Source organism: Cervus elaphus, chromosome 20, assembly GCF_910594005.1.
Source record: "Cervus elaphus chromosome 20, mCerEla1.1, whole genome shotgun sequence".
NCBI classification, from domain to species: Eukaryota; Metazoa; Chordata; class Mammalia; order Artiodactyla; family Cervidae; genus Cervus; species Cervus elaphus.
The window spans coordinates 76,465,469-76,492,049 of NC_057834.1; the positions used below are offsets into that span (position 1 = coordinate 76,465,469).

General features: G+C 39.2%; 1 protein-coding gene across 1 annotated transcript; it reads left to right on the forward strand.

Moving 5' to 3' along the window:
• Positions 1–916: 916 nt before the first annotated feature.
• On the forward strand, positions 917–25,460 carry LOC122677877 (guanylate-binding protein 6-like). Its single transcript, XM_043878179.1, has 11 exons — positions 917–1,074; positions 5,569–5,777; positions 6,576–6,703; positions 9,161–9,270; positions 9,467–9,663; positions 20,000–20,245; positions 21,551–21,831; positions 22,523–22,735; positions 23,654–23,756; positions 24,095–24,288; positions 25,197–25,460. The coding sequence occupies exons 2-11, from the start codon at positions 5,588–5,590 to the stop codon at positions 25,419–25,421; spliced, it is 1,887 nt and encodes a 628-aa protein (XP_043734114.1). The 5' UTR covers positions 917–1,074; positions 5,569–5,587; the 3' UTR covers positions 25,422–25,460.
• Positions 25,461–26,581: the final 1,121 nt, after the last annotated feature.

Genomic DNA, 26,581 nt, shown 5'->3' on the forward strand with positions numbered 1-26,581 from the left:
ACAAACTATGGCCATAGACCAAATCTGTCCCATTGCCTACTTTAGTAAATAAAGTCTTACTGGAACATAGCCACACCCATTTGTTTATCTTTGTCTATGTATGCTTCTTCTGAATAGTTGTGACAGAGACCTATGGCCTGCAAATTCTAAAGTGTTTACTATGTGGCCTTTTGTGGAAAAGTTTCCATAGACGAGGAGAATGGTGAGGACAACGGAGACCTGGTGGAAGGAGCCTCACAGCCTGACTTCCTTGGACATCTTCCTACCAAATCTCTGTTTTTCTCTTTACATGGCTCCTTTGCCTTCCTCACTAACAAACATGTACACCCAATCACTTTCTTACCTGATCAAATAAATCCCTTTGAAACTGGTCCAGTTGGCTAAATTTCTGTAGAAAGGGGGGTGGTACCTATGTTAGTAGAGGGTCCATGTTTTGGGGAGGTATGAAAATGTCCAGCCAGTAGTGAGCACCTTGGATAATACCGTGAAGGGTTATTCATTTTCACCTTTACTTTTCTTTTTATTTTAAAAGATACTTGTTTCATTAAATATATGTTTTAAGGAACAGATTTAAAATGTTTAAGAGCTCTTCACTAACACAGTATCCAGGAATCCTTGCTAAGAAAAAAAATGTTTGAAATATACTTGGTTTACACAGCTCAATTTCACTCACTTCAAGCAATCTTATGCCCAGGAGAGGTATCCAGAAGAGAGGCCATGGAAGCCTTTAACGTGGCTGAAATTAAACCGTAGAAAAGTGGTGGAATGTGTTAGGATTCACATTCTGCAATCCTAATTCAGTCGTTCTGGACTGCCTTTTTCTAATTTCCTCTCACTCTGCTCCACACACCCATGTTTGTGCTGTAGTCATAGGATCTGGTATGACTCTGCTACCTTAGAAAGAGCATGAATTACTTTCAATTTCAGTTCAACACATCACTATACTGGAAGAGAAGACTGGCTTGCTAGTCTGCTTTAGCTTTGATAAAGGAGAGACAGAGGGGTGGAAGGAGCAAGTGAGCAACGGGTGAGAGGCCACTGGAACCATTCTTGGACTCCTGGTGTGTGGAGCAGGTATGTCCATCTTTTATGTGCTATCTAAGATTGATTTCTGATTCAATGTGACAATTGAAGAAGGGCAGATTGCTTATTGTCTGGAGGGCAGAGGTCTACAGCTGGCTTTATTTTGGGGGGCTACAGCTTCTCTGTTTGGATCAGTAGGGTTGCAAAGTGACAGGAACACTGTGTCTTCCTGGATGTGCTGCTTCTAGAAAGAGCCCTTATGAGATTTTGCCTGTCTTGCTTTGTCAAGCTCTGTGGCTGGCATTCGAATTCAGAGAACAAAATATTTCCTGCCAAGGAGGTTATAGGCAATTATCATTTAAAGAGATCATTTCTTTTCATCTTTATATCAGTCATACTTAAGAAAGCTTCACAGAGAGAGCTCTGAAAATTTATCTATGTACAGATTAATTTAGTACCCACATAGCTGATGTTTAATAATTAAAGATTTTAAATCTCATCAAAACTCTTCCATTCTCTTCTCCTTCTCTCTCTCTCTTTCCCACCTGTTGTGTTTGTTGGTTTGGTTTTCATGGGTATGAAGTTGGAGCCATTTGTAGCATTTAAAAAATCTATACCATCTGGGTTTAACAATCCCTTTGGATAATTCTTCTGTAGATCAAATTTCGAAGACCAGTCCTGAGTAGGACTGAACAGCTGCCCTTTGTGAATTTGAAGTTCAGAATTTTGTAGCCCATTCACAGTAAGAAATCAGAGATCTACAGATCTGTGGGGTTTTTTGTTTGTCTTCCCTTTAAGGAGGGAACTGGACAATTCTAGAAATTATAAAGTAGCTGTTAGAGGCTCCTGTTTTCCTTTGTATTCTTGACTCCCACACTGAAGAGCTAGACAAAAGCAAATGGTGCAGGAGCAATGTATGAAATTGCTTGCTGTTTTTCTCTGATAAAAATTTTTTATTTGTTGACCTTGTTTCTTAGTAACCTAGAGTTCACAGACTGTGTTCAAATCTCTTTGTTTTCTTTTTGTTTGCTTTTTTGCTTTATGAGCAAAGAGAACAAAGTAGCAGTTTACTCAGGCAAAAGCAAAAGGACACACTTAGAGGAGAGTGTTGGGGCATCCCTGTAGGGTTTTTGATTTCGTCTTTTTTCTTATTTTTGTCGTTGAATGGATGGGGTATTTTTGATTAGAGGTGGAATATTCATTGAGGGAGGTTGGGACGGGGGTGCTTCCTAAGTGGCTCAGTGGTAAAGAATCTGCCTTTTAAGCAAGAGATGCAGGAGATGTGGGTTTAATCACTGGGTTGGGAAGATCCCCTGGAGGAGGAAATGGCAACACACTCCAGTATACTTGCCTGGGAAATCCCATGGACAGAAGAGTCTGGCGGTCTACGGTCCGTGGAGTCACAAAAGAGACACAATAGACAATGCATGCATGAATGATTTATTGAGGGGAAGACAGAACTGGTTTTTATAAAGTTGTTTGCAGTGGTTCATCTCACATGTGGTTCCTACAGCTTCCTGTAGTCTTCCCTTTAAGGAGGGAACTGGACAATTCTAGAAATTGTAAAATAGCTGTTAGAGGCTCCTGTTTTCCTTTGTGTTCTTGACTCCCACGCTGAAGAACTAGACAAAAGTAAATGGTGCAGGAGCAACGTATGAAATTGCTTGCTGCTTTTCTCTGATAAAAATTTTTATTTGTAGACCTTGTTTCTTAGTAACCTAGAGTTCACAGATTGTGTTCAAATGCACAACCCAATGGATCAATCTGTTTAGTACAATTTTGTGGATAAATCTTCATCTAATTCAAACACGTTCTGAAATTCTATTTTGTGTTGTGTGCTATGCTTAGATATAAGCATAGCAAATGCTTATAGTACTTAATTTTATTATCAAAACATCCACTGTACTGGATCTATAATTTTTCTCACATTACCCCTATAATTATCTTTAAAAACTTAAGTTTGGCTAGGTGGGGCTCTTTGTTTAAGACTACATGAATAGTAACTGATAGAGAGATTTTTTGTTTGTTTGGTTTTTGAAGTATCTTTTGATAGTATTAAATGTATCTAGAATATTTGACCTATAAATATAAAACAATATTTTAGATATTTGAATATAATATGCTTATACATTTTGATAATGAAACATGCATAGATATTGTAGGGAACTTTTAGCATAACAGCAACTGAAAATATGCCAAGAGATCCACGGTATAATAATGCTTTTAATATTTAACTTTTCAAATCAAACTTTGCCTTGGAAAACAGATACAAGGAAATCCCATTTCCTTTTCATCTAGATTTACCTAGTGGTGATCTTTTGCTACATTTACTTTCTCTCTCTAAATGTATTGGGTTGGCTAAAAAGTTTCTTCAGGTTTTTCTGTAAGATTCTAAAATAAATAAATGGCCAGTAAGAATGGCTATTATTAAAAGGGGGAAAAAAAAAAACTCCAAACACAAATAACAAATATTGGAGATTTGCAGACCTCTAGTAATTAGTGATGTTGGGCATTTACAAAAGCCGTCACATTTCGAATTCTCTGTATACTAGTTTTGTTTTAAGTAAGTCTTTCTCTAAATTTGTCCTTGGTTTTGAGGTTTGCGATTAAGCTAAAGAGAAACAATAAAGTCTTTTTAGACTTTTCTTTTATGCATCTTCCCTGGGCCTGTGTGTGCCTTTTCAATTTTCCCATATATGTGCTGCTTTAAAATATCTTAATTTTCCGGAGAGTCTCTCCTCAGGGCTTCTGATCATCTATTATTTGTCTTTACGCTGAAAAGGAAAAATTCAGCTTCTCCTCTCAAATTTCTATTCTCCATATTTCACTTCTGGTCATCACTTATGTGAGCATATTATCATACCAAGCAATTTTCACACACTTATTTCGAAGAGTTAGTCCATACTCCACAGTCCACAGGCTAAGGGTTGAGTCCTCAAGTGAAAGTGAAAGAAAGTGAAAGTGAAGTCACTCAGTCGTGTCCAACTCTTTGCTACCCTGTGGACTGTAGCCCACCAGGCTCCTCCGTCCATGGGATTCTCCAGGCAAGAATACTGGAGTGGGTTGCTGTTTCCTTCTCCAGGGGATCTTCCTGTCCCCCAATTCAGACACAAATTGCAAGTCTAGGTTGCCACTTGGGCTTCTAACTGGCTATACAGTGGAGGTTCCCACAATCTCCTCCTCAGGTTCAATAATTTGCTAGGATGGTTTACAGAAATCAGGAAAAATAGTTTACTTGCTAGGTTACTGATTTATTTAAAAAAAAAAAAGAGAGAGATACAACCCAGGAAGAGCAAGAGAGAAGAAATGCATAAAGGTAAGAAAGGGGTAGGAGAAGGAAATGGCAACCCACTCCAGTATTCTTGCCTGGAGAGTCCCAGGGACAGAGGAGGCTGGTGGGTGCCGTCTGTGGGGTCACACAGAGTCGGACACAACTGAAGCGACTTAGCAGCAGCAGCAGCAAGAAAGGTGTATGGAGTTTCCATGCTCCCTCTGGACATGATATCTTTGGTCGCCTCCATGTTCATCAAGCCAGAAGCTCTCTGAACCCTTTTAGTTAGTTTTGTTTTTTCAGTTTTTTAAATAGAGGCCTCATTAAATAGCTATGGTTGATTAAATCAATGATCATTGATGATTACTCAACTTTCAGCTCTTCTCTGATCCCCAGAGGTTGGGGAATGAGGCTGAATGTTCCAAGTCTCAAATAGCATGGTTGGTTCTTTGAAATATGAACTTAGCTGGGTTTGTGCTTTATATGGGCTTCCCAGGTGGCTTAGTGGTACAGAATTGGCCTGCCAATGCAGGAGATACAGGAGACAGGGGGTTCAATCTCTGAATTGGGAAGATCCCCTCGAGTAGGAAATGGCAATGTGTTCCAGTATTCTTGCGTGGTAAATTCCACGGACAGAGGAGCTTAGTGGGCTACAGTTCATGGGGTCACAAAGAGTCGGACACAACTGAGCGACTAAACAGCATCACTCATGTATTTTATGTTTCATTGTTCATTGTTCATTTTTCAGTCGCTAGGTCATGTCTGACTCTTTGGAACCCCATGGACTGCAGCATGCCAGGCTTCCCTGTCCTTCACCATCTCCTGGAGTTTTCTAACTCATATCCATTGAATCGGTGATGCCATCAAACCATCTCATCCTCTGTCATCCCCTTCTCCTCCTGCCTTCAGTCTTTCCCAGAATCAGGGTCTTTTGCAGTGAGTCAGCTCTTTGCATCAGTTTCAGCATTGGTCCTTCCAATGTATATTCAGGATTGATTTCCTTTAGGATTGGGGCTTGGTATGTGGTAGGCCTTCCGTGCATGGTAACAATAACTTGAATTTTATTATTATTATTGAAGTACAATTATAGATAGTGATAATAGTTTGTGTTTAATTAAAAACATCATCAGAGATTTGAGGGAATGATGGAGGAAAACCTCTGTAGTATGCTACTTCTAGGTTACCTTTTGTCTCATGGGAAGTACAGAAGACTTACAGAAGTTGAAGTTGACAGATGCCTTGTATAACTCTGCCTGTAATCTTATTTCTACTAGAAAGCTCTTTTAGGTTGCCATGGCATCTGGACCCAACATGATGGACCCCATTTGTCTGGTGGAAAATGACAATGAGATTCTGTCAGTGAACCAGAAAGCTCTACAGATTCTTGAGAAGATTTCTCAGCCAGTGGTGGTGGTGGCCATTGTAGGACTGTATCGTACAGGCAAATCCTACTTGATGAACCGTCTTGCAGGACAGAACAGTGGTGAGTGTTGTACTTGGTTAGAGTCCAATTGTTTGATTCTAGCTGACATCTTAGTTTCTTAGTTTTCTTTCCTGGTCATGGGAAGGGAGAAACAAATTCCTCTGAATAAGCCAATCTTCCACTTCTAATTCTCACCACTAAATCACTACCTTATTGTGATCTATTATCATGTTCTTTGTTTTATTCCTGTAAAGCAAAATTTCTTCAACATATGCAAAGTCCTACCTTATCCTACCTGATTAAATACAGTGCTCTTGCAGTTGTCTTCTCACTTTCAAAACATTTTGTTTTTTATTGAATATTCTCAACAACATATAAAGATGTTTCATTATCTATCATCTTAAAAATTCTTCCTGGATTTCATATCCTATTGTGGCTAAAACCTCTCAAACTCTTCCACTTTTTAAAAATAATTTTTTTCTGGAAAAAATACAATTTCAAATTCTTTTTTCTACTTTTTTTCCATGCTGATATCTCACTGTAATCCACTTCTCCACTTTTGAAACTCACCTTTCTTTTAAAATGCTCTTGTTACAGTTAGCCATAACCTCTTTTTTATCTGATTCATGGATACCTCTTTGTCTCCATGCTGAACCCTCACTTGGTATTATTATTGCAATTAACATCCCCTTCTCCTTGAAACAGAGAACACACAAAGTAGGGCATTCTTGGTGAGATAGAGACAGCACCATCGTATGTACTAAGGTACTCGTGTTCTAGTAAGTCTGACTTTGTAACCCCTTGGCAGCTTAGATTATCTGCTGTGATTGAATATTGCTTTCTCCCCTCCCTTTGCAGGTTTCCCTCTGGGCTCCACAGTGCAGTCTGAAACCAAGGGCATCTGGATGTGGTGTGTGCCCCACCCCTCCAAGCCAAACCATACCCTGGTCCTTCTGGACACCGAGGGCTTGGGGGATGTGGAAAAGGTGAGGTGGAAGGTCACAGATAAATCCTTTTTATTCTGGGTTTTCTCCTTATTGCTTGAAGATCGTAGAACTTTAGCTGCTGTAGTCTATTTGTAAAATCCAGAAGTCAACTCTAGTAAATGAGGCAAACTATGGTTGTTTGAGTCCCACTTCTAGGAAAAGTTATTAGATCTATATTAAATAAAATATTTTATTTCTTGGCACTCATGGATGACTTGACTTTTTTTAATAATTAATTATTGAACAGCTGAATTCTAGGCCTTTGGACTTAATAAGGTAGATTGTGTTGGTGGTTTAGTTGCTAAGTTGTGTCTGACTCTTGTGACCCCACAGACTGTAGCCCACCAGGCTCCTCTGTCTGTGGGATTTCCCAGGCAAGAATATTGGAGTACATTCCCTTCTCCAGGGGATCTTCCCTGACCCAGGGATCAAACCCGAGTCTCCTGCATTACAGGTGGATTCTTTACCAACTGAGCCACCAGGGAAGCCCAACTAAGGTAGATATCAGTGACCAAAGTAAAGGTCTTGTTCTCAAAGACCACACATGTGCAGTCAGATTTAATAAAGGGCAATTGGTAAAGAAGCAGGTTGGAGAGAGGAGGAAGTTGAACTACATTGCAATCACCAACTCCTGTCAGTTCCCTGGGAGCTCTGGGCAAGAATGGTCCTTTTGAGTTCTCTGACTTGGGACAATGGTGCTAGTAAATGATGGAAAAGCTACTTTGGGAGCCTTTCTAATTAATAGGGCTGACACCTGAAGACTCTTTCACTGGTACTCCCAACAGCTAGGGGAATAAGTCCTTCAGTCTTGAAAGTTGATCCAGGCAGGACTTGATAGTTTCCATCACTTACAGTTAAGTTATAAAGGTGTGTTGGTAAAAAAGAGGAGAAGCATCAACCTGGGAGAGAGGAAGGATTTTTGATTCATCTTCTTAGCTATCAGACGAAGAGTGTATTTAAAGGTTGTAGTTAAGAGATGGGTTTACATTTTCTATGATGAAATTCATCAACTGCTCACAGAGCATTTTAGAAAGCTGTGAGATACTGCTAGATGTGGTGGTTCTATAAAACATATGTTGGTCCTACAAGAAACATTTTAAGATGGATTTTTTTGTTATTTTAGCTTTCTACTAATGGATGAAAGAAGTTACATTTCTTTTTTTCATTAACTTTAGACTTATTTGGAAATAGTACCTAAATTTCTATAGCTTTTTATATTTCTTCCCAAAGGAGAATTAGAAATTCTGTTTTTATCTTGAAAGTCACGTATCAAACAATGATATAGTCTTGTTGTTGAAATAATTGATTGTTTGCCATAAATGCCACTTCTTCTTCTAATTGATTATTTTCTAAGACTGAGTTTTGGGGAAATAAAGTAATGAATAGACTATTCCCCCACAAAGTCCCATATAGAATTGTCTCAACATAAATCAGTTTTTCCATTTGCTCTAGGCAGCAGCTTTACACACTCTTTACAGTAGAAATAATATATAGATTCATGCCACTATTTAGAAAATGCTATGTTTTATACAAACAAGTTAGCCTGGCCTTTAAGGCCCTTCATCAGGTTGCACTAGAGCTTCAAATTCACTTCTCCACTCACCCTCTGCTCCAGTCAAATGAAATAACTCTATTTTAATTATAAGACCCCAGTATTCTCCCATCTCTAATTTTGCCTCTGTGAGTGCTTCTGTCTATGGGATCACCTTCATTTCTTGAAGTCCACACTTTACCAATTCTTTAATACTCAGTTCAAGACTTCGAGGAAGCTCTCATGTCACATTCTTCAACTTTCATAGCTCGGTTTTTCCTTTGTAGACATAAATTTTAATTTAATGTTATAGCTATAAGTTTCACTGCTTATATACATTACTAAGATGTCAGCTTTCTATAGGTACTGTCATCTTTGCTGCATTTATTGTTATGGATGTTTGTCACTTATTTGAAATAGGCATCCTGAAAAGAATAATTGTCATCTTTAACATTGCTTTTTGAAATCTAAGAACAGTGGGAGAGTATTGAGTAACTTTTGCAGGTATTTATTGATTGAATATAATTAACAAGCCCAGTTATGCCAACTCTGGTTGATTTTATATGAGCTATGATTAATAAATACATGTCGAACGAAGAAGTACTAACACTCATCATTGAATACATAGTTACATAGCAAGTACTGTACTAGTTTTTATGTATATGTTATTTTCCTTCATCCATTGAGGGAAAAGAAAGTCTTATGAAGATTAGAATCACTTTATATATGAAAAAATCACAAACATAAAAAATGTCCTTGTAATTGTCAAAGCTGACATCTGTATTTGCGTCTGTCTTCAAATAGTGTCTATGCATGGTGAGTATGTTAACTAAAATAATACATGAAAGCATGATAGAATCAATGGATGATTGAATTTTTAATTTAGGAGTAAACTGCTAAACCTCTTGTTGAAATGTGATTTCTAGGGTGACCCTAAGAATGACTCGTGGATCTTTGCCCTGGCTGTGCTTCTGTGTAGCACCTTTGTCTACAATAGCACGAGCACCATCAACCACCAGGCCCTGGAACAGCTGTAGTATCCTTCCAGAAACAACCTCCAAGTTTCACCAAGTTTGATGGAAATGATAGAGTCATTTCTCCTTCCCTGTCATTTAGTTGCCTTTGGTGGAGCAGAGGGGACCCAGGGCCAAAGAAAGTGATGATAATACTTTTTAATTAGGGAAATGTAGAAATTGTGCGGAGGGGGTTGCTTTTCTTTAACCAAGTCCTAGCTATGTGACAGAGCTCACAGAACTTATCCAGGCCAAGTCCTCTCCAAGACCTGATGGAGTAGAAGATTCCACAGAGTTTGTGAGTTTCTTTCCAGACTTTATCTGGGCTGTTCGGGATTTCACCCTGGAGCTGAAGTTAAACGGTCACCCTATCACAGAAGATCAGTACCTGGAGAATGCCTTGAAGCTGATTCCAGGTATTAGAGCATGACTCGGGCAGTGGATGGTCCAATGGAAGGTGGAATTTACTAAACACTGTCTATCATCTCTGGGGTTGTGTTGCCCTAATGGTCTGGTAGTGAGCGACAAGAATGAAGACAGAGCATGAAATCTGGTGCAATGGGTCAGGGGACAAGCAGCCTCTGTGGGACTGAGGTGCAGAGTCCACTCTGAGTCCAGCTTTTATTCCTAATTGCAGACTACAAGACTATTTTTGATCTTATCTTTTCCAAGACACTGCATTGACATAGTCCAGATCTCTTTATTTTTATCCCAGGCCGTTCCCTTTTGGGCTTGTCTTGGGAACAATCAGCAAGTACATAGGCAGCGTTCATGCCTGACACTGACCTGGTGTTCCAAGGTCTCTGCTTTCATGATGCCAGTCATATTCCCTTTTGGGTCTGGCCTTGGGGTTTGTAACAAGGAGATTATTCTTAAGAAAAAAATGAAAGATAATCATTAACACAGTTTCTTATTATATGCTGTTTTTCCAGGTGCTATTTCTGTGGAATTTCTCAAGGCTGTGAAAGTACATTATTAGGAATTCCCACTACATCTCCCGCTTTTTGTTTTTGCAGGAATAGATATGCCGTCTAAGCAACTTCCTTTTTCATCAGTTCTCGGATGGTTTTTCTCATGCATCTGAGGACTAGACACAAAACAGTTAAAAATTTGTATCCTGATATTATAGTACCAAGCAATCCTCCTCCTAAAATTTTAATCCACATCATGGGGTTAAGTTTATGTAAGCTTTCCTCAATTTCTTCAAATAAATCAGTTTCTGGGAGTGATTGTTAAGTGAGCATTCTGCACATTAGAAATAGTAGCCTGTAACTGGGAAATGTCTAAGGATAGATTATTATGAATGTGTCCTCTCAAATGTTTAGATAATTGATCCCAAGTATATGCACTTTGATTATACTTATGAGGCATGACACAAAATGAAGAGATATTCCAATCACACTGAAGATGAGTTTGTAATTTAAAATTTTGTACTTTGTCCCCTAGTTGGAGAACTGCATTTTCTAAATCAATCAATCATTCATTGATTTCTTGGTCTATGTGGGTTTGACTTCCCCAGGCAGAACTTGCATTTTGGTGCCCCTGCTGTACAAATGTAGTCGTTTATATAGTTTGATGCAGTGTACCCCGGCCATTACTGCTGTCGTGGCTATGGCAGTAAGTCCCATAATAGCTGCCATAAGGAGTCCAGTAAACATTTTGGAATATTGTAGTACTTTCTTTATAACTTTTAAAAGAGGATGTGTTTCAGAAGAGCCTTCCCAAGGTCTGGTGTGATTTATTGGAAGCCATATTCCCCATCTCTTTCTTCACATAACAAATGAATGATTAGAATTATAAAGTGAAGAATTTAAGCAAGTATATAATTTGCAATCCTGGCAAGAAAGTTCTTGTACACTTTCATTGATAGAAATTGTTCTTTTCAAGAGCACGTAAGGACCTCTCACGCAAGCCTGAATATAAAATGTCCAGTTTGCACTGGTATTAAATGTCAAGGAATAATTAGTTTTATCGGAAAACATCCATCCCAAATTTGGAATTTTTTAAGACTTAAAGCCAATTTCCAAATCTCTCCTTGCCCTATTCCTTGATCCAATTGTGGGAAGGGGGTGACATGCCACTACCATGCCATATAATTGGATGATCTAAATGAGTGGTAATATTAGTATGGTGAAAGACTTTATGCAGCTTCCAACACAGCCTTTTGTGAGGATTGCAGGACTGAGTTTGATGAGAGCAATTAGAGACTGCCTACCCCTTAGGGGACCAGTCCCATACAATTCCATAGGAACCATTAATCAAAATTACTCCCTCAGTTCCACGACAATTATTCCACTGAATACGATCTTGTTTTTCAGTCCGTAGCTTGAGATGCTCGCATAAAGGTCCGTCTGATTTGGTGTCATTGTCGGGTTCTGAGTTGTTATAAGCAAAAATCAGACCAGAGAGAAGATGTAGCTAAATCTTAGTATAGTTGCTATTTAAAGAATTAGTGGACTGCCAGGCTTGCACAGATAATTTAAGACATCCTGTAGCTGGTCCTACACAAATTGGCCAGGATTCATACCCATAAGCAACACTGAAGGGAGTCCCTTCCTCTTGTTTAAAAAAGAGGAAGGCGTGTATCTTCAGGTCCTGGTATCCAGGAAGAATCATTAACATAAACGGGGATCATAGAATCCCCCCATTCAACAGGTTTTTGTAATGGGGGGTTAGGTGTACATGCCCAATAAGTAAAATTTTTAGATTCAGCTGTTGCTAGGGGTGTACTCACTGCGGTGGTGATAAGAGCAAACATGGCAACACCCAGATTGTTAGGAGTGACAGCTTTCCCTTCATTTTCTAAGATCTCCTCTGATTTCAGTGTTAACCTTCTAGTTTGTCCCCAAGTGGGGGTCTTGTTCTGATGTGTTGACGGGAGGGGAATCGTTATCTTTGTCTGTTTCAGACTCAGGCTTTTTTTTTTTTTTATTAGTTGGAGGCTAATTACTTCACAACATTTCAGTGGGTTTTGTCATACATTGATATGAATCAGCCATAGATTTACACGTATTCCCCATCCCGATCCCCCCTCCCACCTCCCTATCTACCCAATCCCTCTGAGTCTTCCCAGTGCACCAGGCCCGAGCACTTGTCTCATGCATCCCACCTGGGCTGGTGATCTGTTTCACCATAGATAGTATACATGCTGTTCTTTTGAAATATCCCACCCTCACATTCTCCCACAGAGTTCAAAAAAGTCTGTTCTGTATTTCTGTGTCTCTTTTTCTGTTTTGCATATAGAGTTATCGTTACCATCTTTCTAAATTTCATATATATGTGTTAGTATGCTGTAATGATCTTTATCTTTCTGGCTTACTTCACTCTGTATAAGTGGCTCCAGTTTCATCCATCTCATTAGGACTGATTCAAATGAATTCTTTTTAACGGCTGTGTAATATTCCATGGTGTATATGTACCACAGCTTCCTTATCCATTCATCTGCTGATGGGCATCTAGGTTGCTTCCATGTCCTAGCTATTATAAACAGTGCTGCGATGAACATTGGGGTGCACGTGTCTCTTTCAGATCTGGTTTCCTCAGTGTGTATGCCCAGAAGTGGGATTGCTGGGTCATATGGCAGTTCTATTTCCAGTTTTTTAAGAAATCTCCACACTGTTTTCCATAGCGGCTGTACTAGTTTGCATTCCCACCAACAGTTTAAGAGGGTTCCCTTTTCTCCACACCCTCTCCAGCATTTATTACTTGTAGACTTTTGGATAGCAGCCATCCTGACTGGCGTGTAATGGTACCTCATTGAGGTTTTGATTTGCATTTCTCTGATAATGAGTGATGTTGAGCATCTTTTCATGTGTTTGTTAGCCATCTGTATGTCTTCTTTGGAGAAATGTCTGTTTAGTTCTTTGGCCCATTTTTTGATTGGGTCATTTATTTTTCTGGGATTGAGCTGCAGGAGTTGCTTGTATATTTTTGAGATTAATCCTTTGTCTGTTTCTTCATTTGCTATTATTTTCTCCCAGTCTGAGGGCTGTCTTTTCACCTTACTTATAGTTTCCTTTGTAGTGCAAAAGCTTTTAAGTTTCGAAACTCGTGACTGAGGGCTCTCCGTCCCATGCGAAGCATCTCTTCTGTGGGAGTTCGCTCATGATACGGTTTCAGATAACGTGAGGGAATCCAAATGGGTGTTTCTGAATCACCTGGTGAAACACAAGTGAAACCCCTTCCCCAGGTTATCAGATTCCCCTATGCCATGAGTGTGTTACTGGATCATGCCACCAAACAGATGTTTGGGGTGAATTTCTTTTTGTTCCTTTATAAAATGTTGCTCTGCTGCAAAGAAATCTTTATCTTGATGCAAAACATTTTAAGTAAATAATGCTTTATATAATTTTTGCTATGGTGGAAGTGACATTCCATCTTCCCCTTTTTATTTTTGTAACATTTCTTTACGAGATCTGTTAGCTTGCTCTACAATAGCTTGTCCTTGGGGATTATAGGGAATTCCTGTATGATGTTTTATAGACCAAGACTTTAAAAAATCCCTAAAAGCAGAACTAGTGTAAGCCGGGCCATTGTCTGTTTTTATATTTTGTGGGAGGCCCATAGTAGCAAAGCAGCTACACAAATGTGAAATAACATGTCTTATAGATTCTCCAGAGCAAGCAGTTGCCCAGATAAATTTAGAGTTAATATCAACTGTGACATGTACGTAGGCAAGCTTTCCAAAGGATGGAACGTGAGTTACGTCCATCTGCCAGATCTGATTTGACCTCAGGCCATGGGGATTAATTCCCCCAGTTTCTGTTGGAGACATGGTTATCGCAACAGTCTGACATGTAGGACAAGTCCTCACAATCTGTTTAGCTTGAGCCCAAGTGATGTGGAACTTGGTTTTTAAATATCTTGAATTACAATGTGTCAGGTCATGAAAGGCTGATGCCTCTGTAAAGGCTGGAAATAAAAGGGCATCGGCTTGAGTGTTTCCTTCTGTTAAAGGCCCTGGTAAAATAGTATAAGCCTGAATATGAGTAACATAGAATGGAAACTGTCAGTGTCTAATCACCTGTTGTAAATTTGTAAAAAGTGTATACAATGTGGATGGGATAATATCCTTAATACTTGCTGTTTCTATATGTTTAGTGACATGTACAGAATATTGAGAATCAGATAAGATATTAATTGCTTGGGGAATATTTTGTGATATGTGTATAATAGCTAGAATTTTTGCTTGTTGTGCAGAATTTCCAGGTGTTTCAATTACTAGCATAAACGTGCCTGTATATCCTGCTTTCCCTCACCTAGTGCCATCTGTAAAATTGAGAGGAGAGGAGGGAATGGGCTTGACACTAGTAATTCTAGGCAAAATCCATCTTGTTTGTTTTAAAAACTGCAAGATAGGCAAATCAGGATAGTGGTTGCCAATATGTCCAACATACTGGACAGCTAAAGCTTGTTGCCAAGATAATGGATAATGAATTTTGAAGAGAATATTTTAATTCCTTGGAGGTTGGTGTAGTACAAATAAGGTGGGGATCATGTCCAGGAAGCTGTTGAACACTCTCTTCCTTTTAGAATTATATTTGCTACCATATCTAAGTGAAGAATAATGGATTTTGTTTGTGAATTAGCTAAGACTATCCATTCAACTATTAAAGGAGTTTGCACAGTCAACCCAGTAGGGGAATGAGGGTAGGGAAGACAAACAACTGAAGAGGCTCTAAAGGGTCTATTCTGTCTATTTGGCAGTTTTGTACAGCTTATTCTATAATTGCTAGTTTTTTCTCAGCCTCAGGAATTTGTTGTTGGGAGCTATTAAGCTCTGGATTTTTTCTTAATAGAACAAATGGAATAAAGAATAAGTTGGAATCCCTAACTTAGACCGAATCCAGTTAACATCTTCTAGTAATTTTTGTAAGTCATTTAAAGTTTTAATTGAGTCTCTGCGTATCTGCATTTTTTGGTGTGATTGCAGTACGGGTGACTTTATTTCCTGAGTACTGAAAAGGTTCAGTGTATTGTAATTTATCAGGAACTATATAGAAGCCAGAACATTCCAAACATTCCTTTAGCTTTAAAAACATTCCTGTAGGCTGTAAATTTCAGGTAAGGCACATAGTATATCATCCATATAATGAATAATATATACATGAGGGAACTACTGTCGGACTGGATGTAAAGCCTTGGCTACAAAATTTTGACAAATAGTGGAACTGTTAAGCATATCTTGAGGTAATACAGTCCATTGGAATCTTTTATGTGGCTTCTTTAAATTAATGGAAGGAAATGAAAAGGCAAATACAGGTTTACCATCAGGATGTAAAAGAATAGTGAAAAAACAATCTCTGAGATCAATAGCACACAAATGCAAATTTCTTAGAATTCTACTAGGATTAGGTAGACCAGGCTGCAAAGCACCCATTGGAACAATAACAGCATTAACAGCTCTCAGATCAGTAAGCATTCCCCATTTACCAGATTTCTTTTTTTTTTTTTTTTCCAGACTTCTTTTGTATAATGAACACTGGAGAATTCCAAGGGCTAAAGGACTCAATAATATGTCTCTTGTTAAGTTGTTCATTAACTAATTCATGTAAAGCCTCCATTTTTTTTTTTTTGTTTGTTTTAGGGGCCACTGCTCTATCCACACAGGTTGATCTGTTTTCTAATTAAGAGGTGTGGGTGGAGGAAGATTAATAGGAGAAGTGGCCACTAGTGAAAAGAGGACAGTTTGAAACCTTGAGTAGTCAAAGGATAAATTCTTCCTTGTTGATTTTTGCCCAGTCCAAATCCTGATATATAACATTGATTGAACATAATTTGGTGACTGTCCTCACTATATTGATTTGGAGGACAAGGAGGAGGAGACAGAGGGAAAAATCCCTAATCATCTTCCTTGGGAACCGAAGGAGCAGGTTTTGCAGATGGCTTGCCCTTTCCCTCAGACTCCACATACTCTGAACTTTGAGGTTTTTCAAGAGAATTATCATCATTTTCATCAAAAGAATCAGAAGTCTGCAAAGGTTCCAGTACTGACTTAATGCCCACATACTCCAAATAGAAATAGGGAGAGGAGTTCCTTTTGCATGTTCTTTTTTAAACTTGGCTCCAACCTTTTCCCAGACGTTTAAATCCAAGGTCCCTATTGATGGGAACCAGCAGCAATATTTATCCACTGCTAGCAACAATTCTAATAATCCCCCTTCACTAAAAGAAGCTCCTCCCATTTTCAAGAGCTGTCTTAATAAACAAATATATGGGTGATAGTATTCTACACTCTCAACATTTCCCATTTTCAGTTAGTTCAGTTGCTCAGTCTTGTCTGACTCTTTGTGACCCCATGGACTGCAGCACACCTGGCCTCCCTGTCCATCACCAACTCCCACAGTTTACTCAAACTCATGTCTATTGAGTCGGTGATGCCATCCAACCATCTCATCCACTGTCATCCCCTTCTCCTCCTGCCCTCCATCTTTCCTAGAATCATGGTCTTTTCAAATGAGTCAGCTTCTCCCATCAGGTGGCCAAAGTATTGGAGTTTCAGCTTCAGTATCAGTCCTTCCAATGAATATTCAGGACTGATTTCCTTTAGGATTGACAGGTTGGATCTCCTTGCAGTCCAAGGGACTCTCAAGAGTCTTCTCCAACACCATAGTTCAAAAGCATCAATTCTTTGGTGCTCAGCTTTCTTTAGAGTCCACCTCTCACACCCATAAATGACTACTGGAAAAACCATAGCCTTGACTAGACAGACTATTGTTGGCAAAGTAAAGTCTCAGCTTTTTAATATGCTGTCTAGGTTGGTCATAACTTACCTTCCAAGGAGCAAGCGTCTTTTAATTTCGTAGCTGCAGTCACCATCTGCAGTGATTTTGGAGCCCCCCAAAATAAAGTCAGCCACTGTTTCCACTGTTTCCCCAACTACTTGCCATGAAGTGATGGGACCGGATGCCATGATCTTAGTTTTCTAAATGTTGAGCTTTAAGCCAACTTTTTCACTCTCCTCTTTCACTTTCATCAAGAGGCTCTGTAGTTCTTCTTCATTTTCTGCCATAAGGGGGGTGTCATCTGCATATCTGAGGTTATTGATATTTCTTCTGGCAATCTTGATTCCAGCTTGTGCTTCATCCAGCCCAGCGTTTCTCATGATGTACTCTGCATAGAAGTTAAATAAGCAGGGTGACAATATACAGCCTTGATGTACTCATTTCCCTATTTGGAACCTGTCTGTTGTTCCATGTCCAGTTCTAACTGTTGCTTTCTGACCTGTATACAGATTTCTCAAGAAGCAGGTCAGGTGGTCTGGTATTCCCATCTCTTTCAGATTTTTCCACAGTTTGTTGTGATCCACACAGTCAAAGGCTTTAGCATAGTCAATAAAGCAGAAATAGATGTTTTTCTGGAAGTCTCTTGATTTTTTGATGATCCAGCAGATGTTGGCAATTTGATCTCTGGTTCCTCTGCCTTTTCTAAATTCAACTTGAACATCTGGAAGTTCACGGTTCACGTATTGTTGAAGCCTGGCTTGGAGAATTTTGGGCCTTACTTTACTAGTATGTGAGATGAGTGCAATTGTGTGGTAGTTTGAGCATTCTTTGACATTGCCTTTCTTTGGGATTGGAATGAAAACTGACCTTTTCCAGTCCTGTGGCCACTGCTGAGTTTTACCATTTTAACCCTGATTAAATGCTTGAAGATTTACCAGCAGGAATTTTCAGAGGCCTCTCAACTCTCCCAGGTTCTGTGTCACTGTAATTTCACTTTCACTCCTAGAAGTCTTTCACTCCAGTCCCACATTAGGCGCCAATTGTTGTCCTAATGGTCTGGGAGTGAGCAACAAGAATGAAGACAAAACATGAAATCTAGTGCAATGAATCAGGGGACATGCAACCTCTATTGGACTGAGGTGCAGAGTCCACTCTGAGTCCAGCTTTTATTCCTAATTGCAGACTACAAGATTATTTTTGATCTTATCTTTCCCAAGACACTACACTGACATAGTCCAGATCTCCTTGTTTTTACCCCAGGCAGTTTCCTTTTGGACTAGTCTTGGGAACAATCAGCAAGTACATAGGCAGTGTTCATGCCTGACACCTACCCAGTGTTTCTAAGGTCTATGCTTTCATGATGCCAGTCATATTCCCTTCTGGGTCTGGCCTTGGGGTTTGTAACAAGGAGATTATTCTTAAGAAAAACATGAAAGATAATCATTAACACAGTGTCTTAATATATGCTGTTTTTCCAGGTGCTATTTCTGTGGATTTTTTCAAGGCTGTGAAAGTACACTATTAGGAATTCCCACTACAGGGTTGCATTTGTACAGACTAGAGTAAAGTTTGTAGGAATCGTGGCTGGAAAGTGGGTTGCAAAGCTCTAGCCGCTGGAATTGAAGTTCACTTAAGAAAAGTAAACTGTAAGGTAAAGTGAAATTATTCAAAACCAGTTTATTTTGTATACCATTTGTAAACTAGCATCCAGATTACAATGGGTGCTAAAGCTTTCTAAAGACTGGATGCTTGTGTTCCCTATTTTGGCTTCTGCTTTTCTTTGTTGAGGAAAACAACTGACCAGATACTTGTTAGGCATGATGTTATAATGAAACGTCTATCTAATTTAAAAAAAAGTGCATTTCACATAAGTAGATTTTATTCTCAAAGAGGGATCTTCCTAATCCTGTATAGTTATGTGCTCGGCTAAGTTGTTTCAGTCATGTCTGACTCTGTGACTCTATGAACTGTAGCCCTTCAGGCTCCTCTGCCCATGGGATTGTTCAGGGAAGAATTCTGAAGTGGGTTACCACGTCCTCCTCCAGGGGATCTTCCTGACCCAGGGATCAAACCCACATCTCTTACATGTCCTGCATTGGCAGGCAGGTTCTTTACCACTAGTACCACCTGGGAATATCATGTAAAAAATGACTCAATGTTCTAAGTAAACCTGATGAAGTGTGTGTCTTTTCAATTTATGCCTTTTCAATATTTTTGATAATTTTTAGAACATTCATTTTACCTTCTTCATCCCAGCTTTTTCCTAATTTTCATATACTTACCCGTGCTTTAATTACAAATTAATGACTTATTTTAATGGGCTACATTTATAGTGGATATATCCGATGAAACCTTGAGAGATATATCAATTCTCATTTACTCATTCTTGCTTTAATTTTTCTATTTATGCTTTCTCAAAACATCTATTGAGAAATTGTCTAGTCAGAAGAGGCCAACCATCAGATCAAATATAACAGCTTTTGTCAAAGAGTTGACTGATTAGTGGTGACATCTTAAAATTGCATTTTAGTTACATTTACCCTTCAGAGGCTTTTTCTAAAAATTAGCTAACTCTGTACCAAGTATTTTTTAGCATCAAAATCATTTTCCTGAAATAATCAGTGTCATTCCCAACATTTCAAATATTGTCCCTTAACCCTTGTTTATGGCTCTTCTTCTTGGTCTCACAGCTCAATTCCTACATGATACTAAGTAGAGCTAAAATTTACATTTGAACTTTCATCCTTTACCCATTAGTTCAGTAAAAATCTAAGAGACAACGGCTCTATAGCATGCAGGTCTGCAGACATCAGTTTTAGGTTTTTTTACTGAATCAGATGGCATCCTAAATTTTTCTCCAGAGTTATATCAATGGTGTAACTTTTATGTGCAAGGAAGTGCTGAGTATTTATGTTAAATAAGTTATTAGCATAGAAGACAGCAAAGAAACGCAAATCCCTGTCCTGAACACCATGAGCTCCCCTGTTTCAAAAGTCTTCCCACTCTAATCTGTTTTTCTGTCCTTCAGGCAGGAATCCCAAAGCCAGAACATCCAATCTACCCAGAGAGTGTATCAGGCATTTCTTTCCAACACGGAAGTGTTTTGTGTTTGACTGGCCAACAAATAAGAAAGAACTCCTATACAATATTGAGAATGTGTCTGAAGACCAACTGGATCCTAAATTCCTAAGACAAACAAAGAATTTCTGTTCTTACATCTTCACCAATGCAAAAGTCAAGACCCTCAAAGAGGGGATCACGGTCACTGGGAATCGTGAGTCTCTTTTTCCTGATTCCATGGGGGTTGATGTGTGCTGAATATTTTATATAATGTGTTTTCCAGTATTTTTGTTTGATTCTATATGGAATTTCGGTTTTACAGACACTCATATTCCATGAAGAAATGTGTATGCTTCATACTTATCTTACTTTGGGGAATTTACAAATCCCTTCCTTAAATGGCAAGTTCTGTCACTGAAATCTGTGGCTTCCACTTATCTGAAAAATTCCTCTACTGAGAAAAAACTCACTATCAGGGTATAAAAACAGAATCTTCCATTTTCTGAAGTCCTATATAGTAAGTGTTCTTTGCAAGTAGAATACAAAAGGTATTTTGGAAGATTCAGTTCAGTTCAGCTCAATCGCTCAGTCATGTCTGACTCTTTGCTACCCCATGGACTGCAGCACACCAGGCCTCCCTGTCCATCACCAACTCCTGGAGTTTGCTCAAACTCATGTCCATTGATTCGGTGATGCCATCCAACCATCTCATCCTCTGTCATCCCTTTCTCTTCCTGCCTTCTATCTTTCCCAGCATCAGGGTCTTTTCAAATGAGTCAGTTCTTTCCATCAGGTGGCCAAAGTACTGGAGCTTCAGCTTCAGTATCAGTCCTTCCAATGAATATTCAGGACTGATTACCTTTAGGATTGACTAGTTTGATTTCCTTGCAGTCCAAGGGACTCTCAAGAGTCTTCTCCAACACCACAGTTCAAAAGCATCAATTCTTTGGCACTCAGTTTTTTTTAATGGTCCAACTCTCACATTCATATATGACTATTGGAAAAACCATAGCTTTGACTAGACAGATCTTTGTTGGCAAAGTAATGTCTCTGCTTTTTAATATGCTGTCTATGTTGGTCATAGCTTTTCTTCCAAGGAGCAAGCATCTTTTAATTTCAAGTGTCTTTTAATTTTTCGGAAGATTAGAGAGGACCAAAAATAAATACTAGTCCATAAATCACCGAAAAATCCATTCGAAGCCTCAGAATTGTGAGTAAATATAATCTGATATACCCTGTCTCATCTTAATACTTATGCAATCTATTTTGCTTTTAATATTTCAGATGCCTCCTAGTTTGTTACATAGAGGTAGATTTTTCAATTTTTTCTGCCCTGGGGGCTTGAAAACCATAAAAACAAAGAGTCAGTAAGAAAATGAAGGTAGTGATAGTAGAAGGGGGTACGGTGTGTGTGTGTGTGTGTGTGAGCATGTGTGTCTTTAAAAATGTAGTCTCAGAATCTTGGTGCCTATTTATTGATAACTTAATATTTATCCCTTAAATGTCCTGACTTGTTCAGGACTGAGGACTCTGGTTGTGACCTATGTGGATACCATCAATACCGGAGCTGTACCTTGTTTGGAGAACGCAGTGACAACTCTGGCCCAGCTGGAGAACTCAGCAGCTGTGCGGAAGGCAGCTGACCACTACAGTGAGCAAATGACCCAGCGACTGAGTCTCCCCACAGACAAGCTCCAGGAACTGCTGGAGTTGCACACAGCCTGTGAGAAGGAAGCCATTGCCATCTTCATGGAGAGCTCCTTCAAGGACAATGATCAGGAATTCCAGACGAGTCTTGTGGTAATTTGTCTTTGTATTTACCATTTTCCCCCATCCCCTTGAATAATGAAGCCTAGCAGTGCCCTTATGGTCCCCATGGCTCATCCCTAACTCAAGGATGAAGTAGTCTGTGTTCACATGAGGGATAGAGTTTCAAAGGACTGCATTTTCCTCTTTTTCTACCAAATCTTGGGAAGTTTATCTGGAAATGTCTTTCATCTCTGCTGTAAAACAAGTATAGATATCCTTTTGAAGTAAATACTTCTGCAGATTCCAGTGCTGTCCAGAGCACACATACAAGTCATTCTTAAGTTGATTTCTTTTTCTTTGAACACACTTTTATGATCAGGAACTAAAATTTTTCTAATCAGACTCTTATTCCAAGCCATTTTCAACTTAGGTTGCTCCTTGCTATATCATGGAAAATAGAATCACTGAATGTTGCAACTGCAAAGAACCACAGAGAAGAGATAATGCAACTCCAACATTTCAGATGAAGAACCTGAAGGGAGGCTGAGAAAATTTCCTCTGCTCTATCAGAGAGTTTTCAGGGTTGTGATAGATCAGGTCTTGTGATTGTTTTTTTATTTGATTAAAAAAAATGCTTTTCTCATAAGGACAGCAGTTAGACCAATCCTTCTACTAGATTCTTTGAAATTTTATCTCCTCTTTTTCATTTTTCTGGTGACATCTCTCTATATTTCCCTTGCAGGAAGTCATAAAGAATAAGAAGGAGGGTTTCATACTGCAGAATGAAGAGGCATCTATCAAATACTGCCAGGCTAAACTTGATGAGCTTTCCAAGGCCCTAATGGAAAGTATATCAGCAGGTGCTTTCTCTGTTCCTGGAGGGCACAAACTCTACAGGAAAGCATTGGAAAGATTACAACAGGACTATCGCCAAGTGCCCAGGAAAGGAGTGAAGGTGAGGAACAAGGGGGGCATGGGGAGCCTACAGAAGAGAGTCCGGAGGGTTTCTTGAAAATCTGAGAGCAAAACACCAAGTGTGGGCAATAAGAGAACATGGGGATATCATGAAAGTTTTAGGTCTTAAGATTCACTATATGAAATTTATTAATAACTACTTTTGTACCTTTTTGTTAGACTCCACATGTAAGCGATATCATATGATATTTGCTTTCTGTGTTTAACTTACTTCACACAGTTTGATAGCCTCTAGGTTCATCCATATTGCTGCAAATGACATTAATTTGTTCTTTTTTATGGCTGAGTGATATTCCATTTATGTATATACCACATCTTTTTTATCTATTCCTCTGTTGATGGACATTTAGGTTGCTTCCATGCCTGGTTATTGTAAATAGTGCTGCAATGAACATTGGGGTACATGTGTCTTTCCAAATTTTGGTTTTCCTGGAGTATATGCCCAGGAATAGGGTTCCTGGATCTTTCCTTAGACTCTTTAATCCTTCAAATGACATTAAGATGCATCTGTGCTTTTTGTCGTCATCTTAAAGATCTGAACTGAGAGGCTTAGCAGGTTAAACAAAGTTGCCTTAAGTTTTAGCCAGCAAGTAGCAGAGGAAAACAGCAGCACGGTTTAAAGGCAATATTTCACACTGGGAAGACAAATATATAAAAGTTCCAGAGATCTTAGGTTTGTAGAACTGAAGATAGTTCTGACTGGCTGGAGTCTGGAATGGCTAGAAGGAAGTACAACTGGGAGGGAGACGGGAGGAAGACAGGTCACTCTAAGGAGCTTAGACTTGTAGGGAACTACTGTGGAGTTTTAAACATGAAGAAAAATTATGTGGATGTGATTGTTTTTGCACTAATCTCCCCAGTGGAAATCTAAGTTCTGTGTTCCTTCTTGGTTCCTCAGGAAAATGAGGTCCTCCAGAGCTTTCTGCAGTCACAAGTGGCAGTCGAGAAATCCATCCTGCAGGCAGATAAAGCCCTCACTGATGGGGAGAAGGCTGTAGCAGGTACGGGGTAGGGCTTGACTCACAGGGGAATGGGTAGACTTGGGCAGTGCCCTCTGACAGGTGTGAGACTAAAACCCTGGTACAAGGAGCTTCCTCTCTGTCTGTGGAACAACTCTGCTACATCTGAAAACAGTAAAAGGAATTGTGCAATCACAACGGGGTTAGACATCAGCCAGACTCCCATCACATTCTGGAATGTGCTCTTGGTGATGTGGACAAGGCAAGGAATTCAGAGATTTCCCACCTCCCTTTCCAACTGTATTTTATCCCTGAGGTCAGGAAGGTAGAAATCAATCCTTACCTTATTTTCTTCCCTCTCTAAAACCTTCCTGGGGCAGAGGAGCGGGCCAGGAATGAGACAGCTGAGAAGGAACGGGAGCTGCTAAGACAGAAACTGCAAGAGCAGCAGCAGGAGATGGAGGCGCAACAGAGGAGTCTCCAGGAAAACATAGCCCAGCTGACAGAGAAGCTGGCGAGGGAAAGAGAAAACATACTGAGAGAGCAGACTATGATGTTGGAGCATAAGCTGAAGGTAAGTCAGGCTGTGACCTTAGTCGTGCTCGATGGTCGTTACCCTGGGACCTCAGGAAGGGATGGGCGAAGGTTACAGCAAGACCATGGAGGGAAGCACCATTGCTGTTTACTGCTTGTGATTCATTAAAACCCCAAAGCCTTTGAATCCTTCCAAAGCCTTTGAGTGCTATTCTGTAAGTAGACTCTGGAGACTTCAAGAGGCATAGGGCCTCTGCAAGCCATCAGAGAATATGAATAGGATTTGTATTTATAAACCCTATTATAAAATTTGGGGAGTTTTAAAATGATCTCATGAGGCTTGGTTAAATGGATATTTCAACCACATGTATTTAACTGGTTTGCTTTATGAGAGTCACGGCCAGTTACCCTGCTACCACCCAAAGGCCCTATCTATGCTGACATAGAACTATCAGCAATGCCCAGACTTAAAAAACACAGGGCAGGGACAGCTTCTAAACTTGCTGCATTGTCTCCAGGTGTGGATACCCAAGCTATTGTGTGGCAAAAGGGAAATTCTCTCACTGTCCATCTGGGTGTGTTTAGAACAGATGTCCATGATTTGGGTGACTATACCATCCTGAGTGGGGCTGAGACTTAGTGCAATCACACCTGGCATCTTTTGCTTAGAACATGTATTTGTCTTCACGTCAGGCTTAGCTTCATGGGCTAAATCCAATGGTGTATGGGTAGTAATAAGACTGTGAACTAGAGTTTCTCTTAATGTTCAGGTCAAAACTGGTAGATATTCTGTTTACAAAATTCTCCTTCCATGATTGAGTATGAGAGAACAATTTTAGGAATAAAACAGATGGTTTGATGAAGTTTTAAAGTTTGAGAAAATGTAATCCTTGAGAAAAAAGGGAATTTAAAATTTTTTACTCCTCTCCTCACTCTTTTTTTTTTTAGGCCCAGGAAGCTCTACTTAAAGAAGGATTTAGACAGAAATCTGAGAGTATGAGTGCAGAGATAAATCATTTGAGAAATATGATTGATAATACTAATGATGGTAATACTTCCTGGGTTGCACTAGCCTTGGACAAATTTGGCAAAGAGATTGCTTCAGTATTGTGTGCTCCAGGCAAACTTCTTGGTCAGATTGTGAGTGGCGTGAGCTCCCTATTTAAAAAGTAGGTCTTCTTTTAAAGAAATTAGAGATATATAATATATGTATATGCTCTGCCCTATGTTTGGTGTGAATGCTTTTCACTTTCATTTAGTAAGGCTTTAAATATAAAAAGTGGTTACTAAAAATGCCAATGCCTGGCCCACATTAGACAGAATAAATGCATAGACATTTTGATACAGCATCTCCACTTTTAAGAAATATATGTGGGCAAAATCACACACACACACAAACAACACATATACACACATATACACATATATTGCTTCCCTCTAGCTCAGATGGTAAAGAATTTGCCTTCAATGCAGGAAACCCAGGTTCAATCCCTGGGTCAGGAAGATTCTCTGGAGAAGGGAATGGCAACCTACTCCAGTATTCTTGCCTGGAAAATCCCATGAACAAAGGAGCCTGGCGGCCTATAGTCCATAGGGTCTCAAAGAGCTGGACATGATCGAGCAACTAATACTACTACTGCTTTACACACATAAACATACAAGAGGTTCATTGAGGCATCTCTTTTAATGGCAAAGGACTGAAAACTACTTAAGTGTCTATCTATATAGTTGGTATTAATAATATATATTTTGTGTGTACATATACTGGGATACTATGTAGTCAGTAAAAAATCGACAATGAAAGTCTATCTGCATAAATATAGAAAAAGCTTGAAGATATATTGTAGAACAAAAAAAACTGAGATAGAAAACAGTTTGCATTATCTGCTCATCATAAAACTGCAGTTATCATGTGCACTCATTTATACGGACACATGGAACGTCTCTTGAAGAACTGATATCATTGATTTCTTCTGGGGAGGGACAGCTTGGTGTTAAGGGTGTTAAAAAAACATGTGTTTTTCATTATGTCATCTATCTTTTCATTTCTATAAAGCTTTATTGTCATTTCTCAAATAACAAAGAAAGCATAAAGTATAATACTAAAAATGATAATAAATGGAATTTGAAATTGACTGTTGGATGATACAATTGTTCATTGTTTCTAGAAATATTAGCCTGTTCAATGAGTTGGAGCAAAACCCTAGAAGGCATAGAATTTGCATCCTAGTTTTGTTTTCATCTTGGTTTGGTTTTTAATCCCTTACATTTGCTTCAAATATAAGGTATAAACTTTCCTGTTACCCCTTGATATTTCAACTAGAGGAAACTTT